General features: G+C 43.8%; 1 protein-coding gene across 2 annotated transcripts in view; it reads right to left on the bottom strand.

Annotated features, from left to right (window-relative positions):
- RFC1 (replication factor C subunit 1) overlaps window positions 1-15,507 on the bottom strand; it is a 68,823-nt gene that overhangs the window by 46,889 nt on the left and 6,427 nt on the right. For both annotated transcript variants that reach the window (XM_075544426.1, XM_075544427.1), the window contains exons 2-4: window positions 7,068-7,193; window positions 3,295-3,370; window positions 1,726-1,848 (exon numbers count right to left, since the gene is read on the bottom strand). In XM_075544426.1, coding sequence (XP_075400541.1) covers window positions 1,726-1,848; window positions 3,295-3,370; window positions 7,068-7,193 — 325 coding nt within the window. The remainder of the gene's footprint in view (window positions 1-1,725; window positions 1,849-3,294; window positions 3,371-7,067; window positions 7,194-15,507) is intronic.

The raw sequence follows: 15,507 nt of genomic DNA, 5'->3' as shown, positions 1-15,507 counted from the left end.
ACAGAACTGAACAGCACAAATAGCAATCTCTAACGTTTACTAAATGCACTAACATTGGTTAACCAATGGTAACCAATGTACCATACAATGCAAATACTAAAGGAACCCAGGGGCACTGTGGGTTAGGCACTGTGCTGCTGATTCACAAGGTCAGGTGTTTGAAACTCAACAGCTGCTCAGCAGAGAAAGACGAGGCTGTCTGCGCCCCTAGTGAGCAGTCTCAGAATCTTCTACAGGGGCTGAAATGTACAATGTCGACTTGATGCAGTTTTATTGGTGGGCAAGATAGGAGAAATGTTTGTGTGTGGGGAGGGGGCATAATATGGGAACTCTATGTAGTTCATAATTCTCCTGTTAAACCTACAACTACTCTTAAAATAAAAAATATTAATATTTTTTAAATGTTCTACACCAAACCAAGTCTCAAGGCAGTACATCAAATGATTCCATACAATCAAAAACAAAAACATTGCCATCCATGTACGTATAGTAAATACATTTATATATTATGATTTATATATGATCTATGTACACATATTTATAGGTTTAGTATTAAGGTAGCAGATGGGTATAGGGCCTCCACTCAAGTATTCCCTCAATGCAAGAACACTTCTTTCTATTAAATTGGCATTCCATGATGCTCATCTTTCCAACATGATCGCTAAAAACAAATGTGTGCATAAGCAAATGTGAAGAAAGCTGATGGTGCCCGGCTATCAAAAGATAGTGTCTGGAGTTTTAAAGGCTTGAAGGTAAACAAGTGGCCATCTAGCTCAGAAGCAACAATGCCCACATGGAAAAGCACACCAGCCTGTGTGATCACGAGGTGTCAATGGGATCAGATAGCAGGCATCAGAAAACAAAAAATCTTATCATTGTGAATAAGGGGGAGTTCAGATTGGAGACCCAAAGCCCATCTATAGGCAACTGGACATTCCCTTACAGAAGGGTCACAGGGAGGAGATGAGCCAGTCAGGAGGGTGCAGCATAGCACCGATGAAACATACAACTTTCCTCTATTTCTTAAATGCTTCCTCCCCCACTACTATCATGATTCCAATTCTACCTTACAAATCTGGCTAGACCACAGGATGTATACTGGTACAGATAGGAACTGGAAACACAGGGTATCCAGGACGGATGATCCCTTGAGGGCCAGTGGTGAGAGTGGCAATACCAGGAGGGTAGAGGGAAGGTGAGGTAGAAAGGTAGAAAGGAGGAACCGATTACAAGGATCTACATCTACATCTAACCTCCTCCCGAGGGAACGGAGGTGTCGGACAGTGTAAGATATGACAAAATAATAATAATTTATAAATTATCAAGGGTCATGAGGGAGGGGGAAGCAGGGAAGGAGGGGAAAAATGAGGAGCTGATACCAAGGGCTCAAGTAGAAAGCAAATGTTTTGAGAATGATGAGGGCCACAAATATGCTTTACACACAATGGATGGATATATGGATTGTGATAAGAGTTGTACGGGTCCCCAATAAAATGATTTAACAAAAACAAAACCATTGCCAATTAACATTAAGTAAATTCGGACGCACAGCAACTCGACTGGACAGAAAAGAATGGCTCCAGTGGATTTCCCCACAAATCCAATCCAGCAAAGCAAAAAAGGCAGTACAAATTCAATTCCATGTAGACACAACGGACGCTCAAGAAGATCCTACACACTACATCTCCCTAAGACATGCAGTCACTGAAGTCCCCTTACCCTTACCTGTTTCTGAAACGTAGGTAACAGGATCCTGTCTCAGAATTTTACCACGTTTAGAAGGCAATGGCACCTTTCCGGGTTGCCTCTTGGAATTTTTAACCTGCACTGTCTCCTCTGGTTCTGAATCTGTATGAAAAAATGAAAAACCGTGAAAATAAATATTGTTCTTAAAGCATAAAGTAGTCTGGGAACCAGCTCCTCAAGGTCCTTTTCAAGTTTTGTAGGTCTCGTCTACTCGTGTGCCGTGCTGCATCTCTGATCCTCTGGCCTCCTCCCACCTTTAAGCTCTCTTCTTCTGTCTCCCTCGGACACTTTTAAGGACCCTTGTGATGACACTGGGCCCATCTGAAACACCTAAAATTATTTCCCGATTACAAGGTTGTCTGATTAGCAACCTGAATTCCACCTGCCATCTTAATTCCCTATCCGCCACGTATGCCATCATCGTCGCAGGCTCCAGGAGTGGGGTATGGACATCTTTGAGCCCGCCACAGCCAAATTGCCAAGGGCACTTAAATATGAACCAAGTGCTGGGCACGGGACCTGGGACAGAGCTGGTGTTCCATAAACCTGAGGTCCTTCCTCTTCCTGGACAGCACACAATTACAAAGCCTGCCTCGTGCTGTTCTAAATTAAATTCCCACAGCTTTGAAAACGACAGACACTTCCAGAGTGCACTCTTGAAAATTCCTTTAGTTCCGGGCAATAAGCCCACCCTCTAGCCCCGAGTCCATTCCCGTTCACAGCAGCTCTACGGGGGGTTTCTGAATCTCTGCGTCTTTATCGGGTGCCTCTCTCCTGGAAGCTCCTATTGGGCTTGAACTGCAGGGTTAGCACTCAAATACTTCCAAAGCTGGATCAGAAATTTAATTAGCATTGAATCCCTGTCCAGATCTTGAAGATCCATAAAGTGCAGAGCGAAGGGTCCTCCCTGGAACTTGCTGAGTTCTATCATTATTTTAAAGTATCATAAAGCAGAAATAAGTGTTTCCTATCTGAAAACCATATTAAAACACTTTAAAATTGTGTTTATCCTTCAGATGTAACAAAAAAAGCCAAACCTTTCAATCAAGTATGAAAATTAAAAGATGTTTTCTTTAAAATTCATATTTTATGGAATAAGTAATTAGCATTTATTTTTTAGATATATGCACTTTTTAATTTTGTGGTCACACAAGTGTATGAATTTTCTGCATCCTACAATTAAAAATGTTAACAAATTAAAAAAAAAAGAAGGTAAAAAAAATTCATATTTTAAGGCATTATTGTTCAAGTTCCAAGAAACATATGAGAACCTGAATATTTTTTAAGATAAATACACCAAAGTCAAAGGAGTCTTGAGACATTCTGCACACTGTGTCCCTCTGCACAAGCTCTAGCATGCTAACAGAGGTAGGCTCTCATCAAAGTCTTGTAGTAGACCGACCTTTGTGTCAACTTTATTTCTGCAGAAAGTCCTCTTTGCAAAGCACCCATTAACAGAGGTGTGTGTATCTCACATCAATGAAGAAGCACTGTCCAAAGGGGTGTAACAGCACTGTAAAACTGCAAATTCTGCAGAAGAAAGATTACCTGAATCATAGATGATCCTCTTTTTCTTGTTTGGCTGTTTCGGTTTGAAGTCATCCTCTTTGCAAGAGCTGTTAACCTATAAATATCACAGCATAATTAGAAGACCAACAAGCCTACATAACTTACCCTATTCTTCCTTACTAGCTTTGGGCTTAGTGGTTTCCAACCAGGGGAGGTACTTGTCCCCCAGGAGGTATTTGTTGATGTTGAGAGACATGTTTGGTTGTCACAACTAGGGGGAAGGGAATGCTACTGGTATCTCATGGTTAGAGACCAGAATGACATTAAGCATCCTACAACGCACAAGGCCATCCTCCACAATAAGTAATTATCCAGCCCCAAATCACAATACTCGCTTGATTAGGCTAAAGAATCGCCCAGACAATAACCGCATCGGAGTGAAAAAAGGATTATAGTAGAGTTTTACCACGACCCTCTGAAAATGAGCATTAGAGACAGAAATAAGAGCTAGAAGTTTGGGGCCCACCACTAGCCAAGACCTGTTGCAAAATCCAATAAGCCAAGGCAAAGGGTGCTGGTTTGTGGTTTCCAGCTAGACACGGTTTTCTAAACATGCTCAAAATATCCCCGAAATACAAGAAATCTCACAGGAAAACAGCCATTATAATCAATTGTAACACAAAAACCGAATATATGAACCTCCAAAAAGTTAAGTTCCAAGAAAATGGGCCAAATGGATTTACTTGGAGGAGCAAAAGTGAAGACGGTAAATCAGGACTAGGATAAGGGAATAGAGAGGGTATCTAAGTGCTTCAAGAACCACCTCCTTCCTTGGTCTTGAGATCAGAAGAACTGCACGGTGCCCAGCCTCTGCTCTGATCAAAGGTCTCATGCAAGAATCCCAATCAAAAGAGGGGACAAGCAGAACAGAATTTCAAATTCTCCTGGACTTCCACAACTTTCTACAGCCATGGAGGCTGGACGAACCCTGTAACCACTACCACCCTGAGATCACCCCTAAACCTTAGGCCAAAGCATCCTCTGAAGTTTCTCTCAGAACCACACAATAGTTTAAGTAGTAAAGGAGGTCTGCCTACAGCATTAAGCTCCTTGCAGATCTACAGGGGCTCAAACTGACACCCGCAGCTGTAAAAGAAGGGAAAGGAAACTGAAGGTACAGGGAGGCACAACTGAAAAGAGGAAGGGGACGATGGTAGTAGGGCTCACAGAATGCAGTCAATGTCACCAAATGCTCACGCAGAAACCGTTACGTCAATGTGTGCTCTACTGTGTACATTCTTGTCAACAAAAATATAATTTTTTTTAAAAGAAAATGGAACTCCACACATAAACCATTCCCTGGGCCGGGGATCAGTTAAGAACAACAACTCAAAAGTGAGGAAAGGCAGCATTTCAGAAAGCAGAGAGCCACAAAGGAGGAGGCAGCCCAGATTCTGCCTATGAACTTGGACTACATCCCCATATGCACAGAACTACTCTTGAGTGCTCAGCTAAGGTTAAAGAGAATTGATCGAATATTTCAACTGCTGCCTGTATGGGTTCACAGGGACATCAAAACAAGGTACCCCAAAGGGGGTGGCTGTAAAGAGCAAAAATGTATAGTCTCACAGCCCTGGCAGCTAGACTTCAGAATTCAGCGGAGCCATGCTCTCTCTCAGGCTCTAGGGGACATGGGTTCTTGCCTCTCTCTCCTCGATTCTGGTCGCTGTCAGGGGCCGTGACTTGTAGCTGCAGCATACCCCCATTGTACATCTTGTTCTGTGTGTCTGTCTCCTCTTTCATAAGCACATCACTCACTATAATCTCGTGTTTGCTTTACTGATAACATCTTTAAAAATCCTACTCCCAAACAGTCACTCACAGGTGTTGGAGATTAGGGTTTCAATGTCTCTTTTTGGAAGACATAATTCTTAACACTTTCTATCCCAGGAAAGACAAGAGTTTGAATTCAGCCCAGTGACCTGCCTGTTAAAATGAAGACACTGACACTCAGCAGAGAAATGTCACTGAACCCACAGCCGCTCCACTGTACCACTCACAACTTCCAACATACACGTCAAGCGGCAAGACATACGAAGAAAAAGCAAATGTGGCCCACTGGCTCGAGAGAAAAGCACTCAGTGGAGACCAGGCCTGATAGATCTGTTACAATTAGCAAACACACAAGAACTCTAAGTCTCGATTCTAACTATGCTCAGTCATAGAAAGGAACCAAAAACTTTGCAAATAGGAAGGAAAAAAAAAGACTTCTACCCAAATGTTCATTTATAGGACTAATCACACTAGGCAAAAGATGAGCAGATAAATAAGGCAGGGTATATACATTCTATGGAATACATGGAATGCTACTCAAATCAGGAGAAGTCTCCGGCCTAACAGCTGACTCGCGGACTTAGAACCTGCCTGGACTCGTCTGCTTCTAAATCTTTAGGAGCCACTTTCTGGATATGGATATCTCTATACATATACCCCTCCCGGGCTTGTTTTTCTAAAGCATCCTGCCTAAACAACCTGGAAAATGTTGAATTGGCGAAACTATGCAATATATTCACAACGATCACACACGCGCACACACAGTGGCTCAATCTGCTTATGGACAACCATGCACCTCATGGGATTGTATTCCATGGTTTGGAGGTTTAGTTAGCGGTTTCATGGGACATCCCAGTTAACTGGCCTAAAAATGGTTCAGTGACTCTGTCCTATCTCCTCGATCTGTGTGAAGTGCCTGGGTTTTAAAGGCTTGCCAGAGGCCATGCCAGGCACAATTGGTGTCTAGCATTCGGAACAACAGCGAAAGCAGAAGTGTTAGAAATAGGAGAAAGATGGGGAATATGTGGCTCATTACTTCCATAAACAGCTGCCTCCTCGCCATGAGACCAGCACAACTGCATGCTGCCTGGCTACCACTACTGAACATTTTGATCCAAGATTCCATAGAAGGGGCAAAGGACAGAACCAACTTTTAAATTCTTATGGACTCTAGACTTTCTGGCACCACGGAAGCTGGATGAGGCCTGAAACTACTGCCCTGAGATAATCTTTAGGTCTTAGACCCAAAATTTCCCTTACAGCCTTAAAGCTGAGTAACAGTTTAACTTGACGAGAAAGAAAAGGCTGCCTAAAACGCATGCTTTTTTAAGATCTACATGGGCCCAACTGACCATTCCTACTCGGAATATTAAACAGCAGCCTCAGCGGATGGGGAGTCTGTTAAACAGGAGGCCTGACTCTGTTGAAAACAACACGGTTCCATTGACATGTGCAGCTTCACTATCTGTGGATAATACACAGGACAGTGGGGGGGGGTAAAAGATGGGTTTGGTACCCAGGACTGGAGGGCTGTAAGATGTGGATGTCTTACAGGAAGGAAAACAGGGCCAAGTCAAACACTGCGGAGGCCACTGCTCCGTTCCCAGGCTGACATTGCTTCTGAACTTCTCTCGGGACCAAAGAGGAGATGGTGAAGAAGACAGCTTTCTTCCACTGTCCACCCTCAGAAGGCCAAGACCATTTACCTGAGAATAGAGGCCAAACCTCTATGCGCAAGCTTTGTGCATAAACACAGAGTTTGAACAATTAGAAAGGGCCCCACCCACACAAAGGAAAACACCAAGCTATGGACCTAGTAAGCAGTAGTAATTACCAATGGTCATCACTTTCTTCCTCTTATTCCTGTCTGCTAAATGAGAGGAAACCTGTATGAGTTCGAGGCTCTCACCAGAACAAATTTAGGAACTTGGGTTATTTAACTTTTCAAACAATTCAAAATTGTATTTGAAAAAACTGACCTTGATTTCCTTGATTCCTTTCTTGGTTTCGAAAGTTTCAACAGACTTGGTCTTCTCATTCTTCTTCACTGTCTCCTTCACAAGCTTCTTCCCACTTGGTATCACCCCAAAAAACCTCCGGATGTCCTAAACACAATCAAAGAAAATCCATCAACATGAACTGCACCAGATGCTTGTTTCAAAGAGACCCGTTTTCTTTCTCTTTCTCTCTCTCTATCTCTCTCTCTCTCTCTCTCTCTCTCTCTCACACACACACACACACACACACACACACACACGGTTCTTCCATTACCCTGAGTAATTTCTCTATAGCAAAACATTTCCGTGTGTAGCAGGGTTTTTAAAAATTCTTCTTATATGTAAAGCATAATTGAGGAAATTATGCAAGTCAGAAATAATTTGCTGAAGTAAAAACAATGTCATTTCACAGAATCTGGCCAAAAGCAGAACAAACATAGGTGAAATGTTGTTAATGAAAGCGCTAACCGGTATGTCTCAATCTTACAAGCACATGTTTACTCTCTCATCCCAGACGCCGCAAGGGAGGAAGACAGAGGATGAAGAACAGAATCCTTGCCAACGAGACACTTAAGAAAAGAGCAACCCTCGTGATTTAAGGTCTTATTTACTAAGAACTGAAATTATTTTTCCTTATATAATTTTTCCAAATTCTGAAAATATTTCTATGCTCCTCACAACCTTTTCTTCAAATGTTTTACCTCTCTACATGTTAAACTGTAGAATTCAATTATTCAAACTTTTAAAAAATCATTTTGTGAGCTATTACAGTCTATAATTTAATTAGACCAAACATAATTGTACAATTGCTGCCACCATCAGGTTCAAACATTTTCTTTCTTCTTGAACTCTTTGATATCAGCTCCCCTATATTCCCTCCCCCTACCCTACCCTCCTGGAACCCTTATTATATATACATTACACCATCCCATCTATCCCTCCATATCTGACACCATCCCATCTATCCCTCCATATCTTACACCATCCAATCTATCCCTCTCAGCTACATTTCTGTTATTCATTCCCCTTGTGTGGGGTTATACAGTCATCACTACTATCAGTTCCCCCTCCCCCCACCTCCTCCTCCCTTCCCCTTAGGGAATCACTACTCCCATTACTATTTCTGAAGGGCTTCTCTATCTGGGATTTCATGCATCAAAATGACCTTAATTACGCGAATAAACATGCACAGGTCTCACAAGGTTAATGAGGTAGAACTAAGATCATAACAGTAAGGAGAGGAAATATTAAGAAACTAGAGCTTAGTTTTGTGTTTCACCAGTGCTATCCTGAACCCTGGACATAGCATCCCTTCCATGTGGCCCTTTTGTGAGGGACTGTCCAATTATCTTACACGTGGTTTTGGGGTCTCCACTTTTTCTACACTCCTTCATGTCAATTTGATTTATTGTTTTTTAATTTCTGACACCTCTTCCCGTTGATAGCTCATGATCACACAGGCTGGTGTGCTTCTTCCATGGAGGCTTTGTAGCTTCCCTGCTAGGTAGCCACTTGTTTAACTTCAAACCTTAAGACCCCCAGAAGCTACATCTTTTAATAGTTGGGCACCATTAACTTTCTTCACTACATTTACTTATACGTGCACTTTGTCTCCAGCGATTTTGTAGAGAAGGTGAGTATCATACAGGGCCACATTATCAGACCAAACTGTTCTTGTACTGAGATAAGATTTAAATAGAAGGTGGAGTGGGGAGGGAGAAAAAATGAGGAGCTGATGCCAAGGGCATCAGTAGAAAGCAAATGTTTTGAGAATGATGAAGACAACAAATATACAAATGTACTTGACACAACTGATGTATGTATGGATTGTGATAAGAGTTGTATGAGCCCCCAATAATATGATTTTAAAAATCATTTTCCTTTATCATTAAAAAAATAATTTAGAGGCCCAAAGTCCATCTGCTTCCTTATTGTGTACACATATATATACAAACACAAATACACCCATCTTTATATATTTACACATATACATATCTACATTTAGACCAATAGATACAATTTTTACTTTCTTCTTACCCCTTTTTCTTTCCTCCTGCCCCACTATGATGTTTACCTGCCGTTCCCCTCTCAGAAACATTTCAATTGTGCAAACAGGGCCTCGAACACTACACCCTCCTCGCTGTCTAGTTAGATCCCTTGTTAGTCCTGTCCCTGTCGTTACTTGCTCATTGCTTCCATCCCAGCCCCTCCTCTCCCATACCCCCTCCCCGCCCAATACACCAGTTAGTGTGACCAATGAAAATCATCACTTTTCTTATTCTTTGCACAGTCTCTCTTCTATCCTTTTAGAAAGTAGTTTTAAAGAAACCGCAATATACAGAGAAAAGAAGATACTTAGAAAAGTCTTGGTTCAATCTTTCTGCCCGAATGACTGCAGCAGGCAATTTATCTGAACTGGTTTCTCACTGGGAAAGTGAGACTAATCGAACCTATACCTGTGAGAATTACACTTTTCACAGCTTTGCCTCATTCAGGCTTGCCTTTCCCCCATTTCAGCCATTGCCCCTTCATATCACTGAAATATATTCTTCACAACTATCTTTGCTCACAGAAAGGGGTCTAAGGAGCACAGAATAAGAAATGAGGTTTGAAATTCCAGAGAACAAAAGAAGCAACTGTACCATCTTCCTATCTGTGATAATATGATAGATCCTGAGTTTTCAATCCTTTACAATCCTTTACACCTGCTTTAACGGCGGCGGTGGTGGTGGTGGTGGTGGGTGGTGGCAGGTGTCACCACGTTCATTCAGACAGAACAAAACACTGGCCATCCCTGGTCATCCTCATGAGTGTTCTTATGTTCCAGTCCACAGTTGTAGCCACTGTTGTCCACCCACCTTGTTTAGGGGCATTCCTTTTTCACTGGCCCTGTGTCCTCTTAATGTGCTCTATTTTACTTCACTGCAATGGCTACACAGAACTCATAATTAAGGGGTTTATTAAGGAAGTTAACAAGTGAGCATGCCAGTAAGAAATGCTCAGAATTGCCTTTTATCAGAGTGTTACAAAGTTCTTTCAGGGCTGCTAATAAATGCCCAAAGGGACATACCACTCTGCTGGAAGGCTCAACCAGGAAGGCCTTCAGCTCAGGCCCTATGGATCAGCAAACCCAGCGCCCTGACTGAAGGGCCCAGAGGCACCGCACTGCAGTAAGCTCAGCCTCAAGGCACTGAGCGCCACTTCCGTGGGCCGGGTTAGCAAGCCTAACTTCTCCAGTAAGCCGCCAGAGGCAGCCTCCGGCACCTAGCATGCAGTTTTACTAGCTTTGTGGGTTAGGAAGCCCAGCGCCCTGTTCGTGCTCGGGCTCCTGGCTCTGCTCCTGCTCCCGACGGCTCCCGGAAGACGTGCCCCACTCCTGCTCTCGTTGTAGAGATCCTGCCTCTAGCTTCTCAGAGGGTTTGTTTTATACACACACAGCAGAAGGGCATTCCAGAAATCCTGTTTACAATGACTCACAGGTGAAGCCTATCAGTACCTTCCCCGACCTTCATACCAGACCCATGCCAGAAAAGGTCATTTGCTGGGCACTAGAGACTTTGGCTAGAAGAGTCACTTTTAAAATAATTCACTGCTACTGCAACCCTCTTCTCTACCACGATGATGTCCTGTTCCAGGAGGCTGGTCCCTCCTGATAACGTGGACAATCTCAGTGAAAGCACTTTGTAACTTTCACTGTCATTCTTACGACATCACAAACCCGAAACAAATGTGCTGTGTAAACACATACACACACTCAACTTATTAGCTAAGACAATAAACAAAGCGGTAAATGAGTAGGGGGGGAATAAGTCTTCTAGCTTTTTATCCTCTTTTGTAAATCTCCTAATACAAAAAGTCACCAGCTAATTAACTCGAAGTCAAGACAACACTGCAGACCGACAGCTAAACTGAGACGGCATGGCAGGTGCAGCAGAAGAAATGCACGAATAAAACGGTCTTCCTTTTCACTTGCTGGTGAGAAGCCAGCTTGAGGCTGACTGTGACAACCGTATTGTTTCTGGAGGAAATGGAGGTTTTGCATAAGTGTTTCACTTTTGGTTCTTCAAACAGTTGTGTTTACACACACAGATAGAGAGGGAGAAGGGGGTGGGGCTTTAAAAAGCTGACCGCCACGGAGTGGATGCCTTCTCAGTGACCCTGTGCAGGAGGGTCCCAAGGGGGCGAATATCAAGACGGTGGTCGGAGTGCGCAGATTCAAATGGTGGTTACCGGTTTCAAATCTGCAGAGAGGGCAAAACGGGTCAAGAAAACAGGAGGATTTAGCATCCTACGTTTTAAAGGGTTGCTAATGCCCGGATTTGGCAAGGATGTGGGAAAACAGCTGCTCACCCACATCAATGCTAGGGGGGAAAAAAACCTTGGGAGGAACTCTAGTGGTGCGGTGGTTAAAGCAATCCGCTCTGAACCAAAAGGCCTTTGGTAGGAGGCCCATCAGTGGCTCCACAGGGCAAAGATGTACCCTTCTGCTTGTGATTCGCGCCCTTAAACTCCTCCGGGGATCCTAGTCTGCCCGACAGGGTCACTAGGAGTCAGACCGACTGGAGGGAGTAATGCGGTGTGAGGCCTATAAACCCTCGGGCCTGGGAATTCCATGCAAGTGCGCCTTAACCAGGCGGAGACCTTTTCAATCATCTCATTCGCACGTGAAAGCTGGGCAGTGCGTCAGGAAGACCGAAGAATGAGCGTCTTTGTATTAAGACGGTGGTGACGAATAACAAACATACCATGAACCCACAAACCTGTCTTCAAAAGAGCACAACCATCCAGGACGCACAGTAGAAACAAAGATGGTGAGACTTCAGCTCAGGTACTTTGGATGCCTTATCAGGAGGGGCCAACTGCTGGTAAAGTAGAAGGACATGAAAAAAGAAGACCCTTGGTAAGCTGGATTGACACAGTGGCTGCAACAAGGGCCCGCACATCACATCAGTTGTGAGGACAGAGCAGGGCCGGTCGGCTGTCATAAGGTCAGCGAGCAACAAGGCTGACAGGAAAGGCACTGCTATTATGGGGGCTTAGTACACACGGAGGAAAATCCCCCCATGAAGCCAGCTCCCTGGCAGAGAAACTTACACAGAATATGAATGTATTCAGTATTATATACTATACAACGAGACAGCTAATCGCATGACCACGAGAGTACCAGGGACATCGACACACGCTCCAGAGAGACTCTGGACCTCCCAGAGCAGCATTACCTGAACTGAGGCTCAGGATGATTAGTAGGCGATACATTTTATAGCCATAGAATTTTAATTTGATAAGGTCCCTGAAGTCGCCTTCTCTATCCTACCACTCTATCCCAAATACCGTGGCCAGCACCTCAGAAAAGTTACATGCTTAATTAAGAGTCACTACACACATGAATGACCAGTCCCGAGGCTGCTAGCTTCATACCTGGACTCAGAAAGAGCAGTTCTTAATTATGTACAATTAAATACTACATAGGTTTGTTTTCAAAGATTATATATTAATTGAGATTAATTTTTCCTATGACTTTACCTATTGCTTTTTAGTGATTTGAGATTTTAAAAGAGGGTATTAACACTTTACGTGAACTATTCCTAAGGTAAGTTTTTAAAGTGGGCCTTGTGCAGTTGACCCTGTAATATGGTCCCCTTTTCCTATGATGGTCCTGCTGAACCAAAAAAAAAAACCCTGTCACTTTTAGTAGAGGACTGCCTCTTCTTCGAAATTTGTTTTCAGCCAAACTACCATTTGTTAGCCGCCAAATACCTCTACATATGATCCAGGTTTCTGATACCGCAAAAGCCTAGCACAGACCTCAAGAATTTCTCAGAGGAAGGTGTTGGCAAATGAGATAGAAAGGTGGTCTGGAAAGAAAAAGAAAGCCGTGGTAGTTACATAATCTGGTGTCAATTTGGGGAGGGGTGGAGTCTAGCCTGTCAATCAGGGCGCAACGTGATGACCTCATTTGGAGGCACCAAGGAGATAAAACAGCTCACTGGAGGCCAGATACACAGACTGCTTCGTCTTCCTGCTGACAAGACACATGGAGCTACGCTAGAGCCCTTAAGTTCGAGGAGCCCCATGGAGACCCCTGCCAACATTGACATGCTTCCACCACAGGATCCACAAGACTTTCCAGCCACTGGCCTGTGACCTTCCTGCAAAAGGCGTCATTGCATGTGTTGCTTGAGTCTGAACAGGAATTTATGGATTGGTATCAGGCATATGGGCTAACATCGGACTTACGGACTTGATCTGGACTGGGCTGGGATGCTTTCTCAACATACAATTACTCTTTGTTATAAAGCTCTCTCTTACACATATGAACGTCTATGAATTTGTTTCTCTAGTCCACCCGGACTAACACAGAATCTTTCAACAATAACAAGATCTAGCTAGGAAGAATTCTAAGAGCCTGCATCAACTTCCTTCACTCATTCAACATTTACTGATAGCCTTCTACAGGCCAGGAACTATCCCTGGCACTTGAGACAAGCAAATAAAAACCTATTCTCAGGGAGCTCTCTCTAGAATTCCGCTCTCAACTTTTCTGTCACTGGAAAACGAAACAGAGCACAAGCAAGGAGATAAGAGCAGACAAATGGATGCTCAGCAAGGAAACAGTGTGGAGCAGATCTGGTCTGCCCCACCTGTAACTTCCTCAGAGGGGACCCGACGGCCAGCTCCCCAGTAGTCAGGGCAGGGCTCCACTTCCCTTCTTAGTTGTGTTAAGAAAGAGATGTTAAGATTCTAAAACCATGAGTATTTAATATCACATAAGCTCAATGAAATACTATCTTACTGAAAGCTTTCAGGACCTTGATCCAAACATACAATCCAACACTGTCAAAATTAAACAGAAAATGCAAACAAATATTTAAGTTAAAAAAAAAGAGTTCACCTTGTCTGAGGATTACAGAAGCATTTTAAATGGCTTGTCCCTGATTTAATGGTTTATTTCAGCATTTTGACGTTTCCACCAGGGCTCGTAGGCATGCAAAAGCTGGACTGTGAATTGATGCATTTGAATTATAATGGTGGTGAGGAAGTTTTAGAAGTGAGAGAATACATTTCATGTACTTGGGACCTGTCCCTGGAGAAGGACAGGCATCATGAAGCTGGCTACAGCAGAGGGTCAGAGCCAAAAGAAAAAGCAGCTCCTCAACCAGGTGGATTAACATGGCTAACGGTCTAGCCGGCCAGATCCTTCTCCACCCCAGTGTCCCAAAGGTACATCTGTCTAAAACTGAGCCCACCCTCCAGCTTCTCTCCAGCTGTGGCCCCCGACCTCACTACACAGCCCGGCCAGTCACCCAACCGACCCGCTGGTTCTCTCTCCCACCCACCCACCCACCCCCGTCAGCCCAGCTATGTGACATGCCTGATGCCCAATGCTATCCGTCCTCCCCTGCATCCTCACTGCCGCTGCCTAACCAGGCTCCCTGCTTTTCTTACATGACAAACCTTTGTATAGGGTGTGCTCAGTGGCAGGGAACACTTTCAAATGAGCTCATTTAATCCCAGTGATTCACTCACTGCCCTGTGAGTAGATTCCAACTCCAAAGCACCCTCTAGGACAGGGCAGAGCTGCCCGTGGGGTTTCCAAAGCGGTCATCTCTACGGAAGTGACTGCCCTTGCTCCCACGAAGCAGTCTGTGGGTTAAAACCTTGCCAGCCGGGTGCTTTAACCACTGCCCCCCCCCCACCCGCCGGCTCCTTATCTACCTAACAATCCCATAAAACTAGGGCTAACGTGATTTGAAATTTGAATATACTTTGAAATGTTGCCCAGAAAAGAGAAAGAAACGTGTTGCGCTTCCCCGCTTCAGCAGCAACTAAACCAGCCCCCATGCTGTCTGTCCATGAGAAGTGCTGCCCACCAGGAAACCCCAGCGTGATCCTAATGCACACAAGCCAAGAGAAAGGGCCAGATGAGTCAAGTACCGACTTGGGAGTGCCTCATCTATACCAAGAAGTGTCCTAGTCTGGCTGGTCATGAATCTATTAGTGGATTAGAGAGGGAGGAAAAATAAGACTTTGCAACAAACTCACACAGTGAGCTTAACCTTAGATTCAGGTGAAAGTACAAACGCTGATATATATTTGGCTTGAAGGATAGCCAAACAGCGGCAGGTATTTTTTCCCCACCGCTGATGGGTTCAACCAATGAATGTTATATTTGCCTATCAAATACATATAAAAATACATATAAAAATATGAAGAGAAACAAGTATCTCTGTGTTCCTAGCACGCAAAGATGTTATGCAAAACAAGGGCTACAGGGCTCTGCACGGTGGTTGCCCACATGTCCTGGTTTGGCTTTCTTCTCTATTTTGAGATTAATAGAGAAATGTAAATACTGCCACTGAGTATTTTTACACAGTCCACCAAGTAGAAATTGACTATAGTCTATACACTTCACAAATGAATC

This window comes from Tenrec ecaudatus, chromosome 3, assembly GCF_050624435.1.
Source record: "Tenrec ecaudatus isolate mTenEca1 chromosome 3, mTenEca1.hap1, whole genome shotgun sequence".
In the NCBI taxonomy this organism is placed as follows: domain Eukaryota; kingdom Metazoa; phylum Chordata; class Mammalia; order Afrosoricida; family Tenrecidae; genus Tenrec; species Tenrec ecaudatus.
Note: the sequence above shows the minus strand (reverse complement) of the source record. Positions and strands in the feature narration are given on the sequence as shown.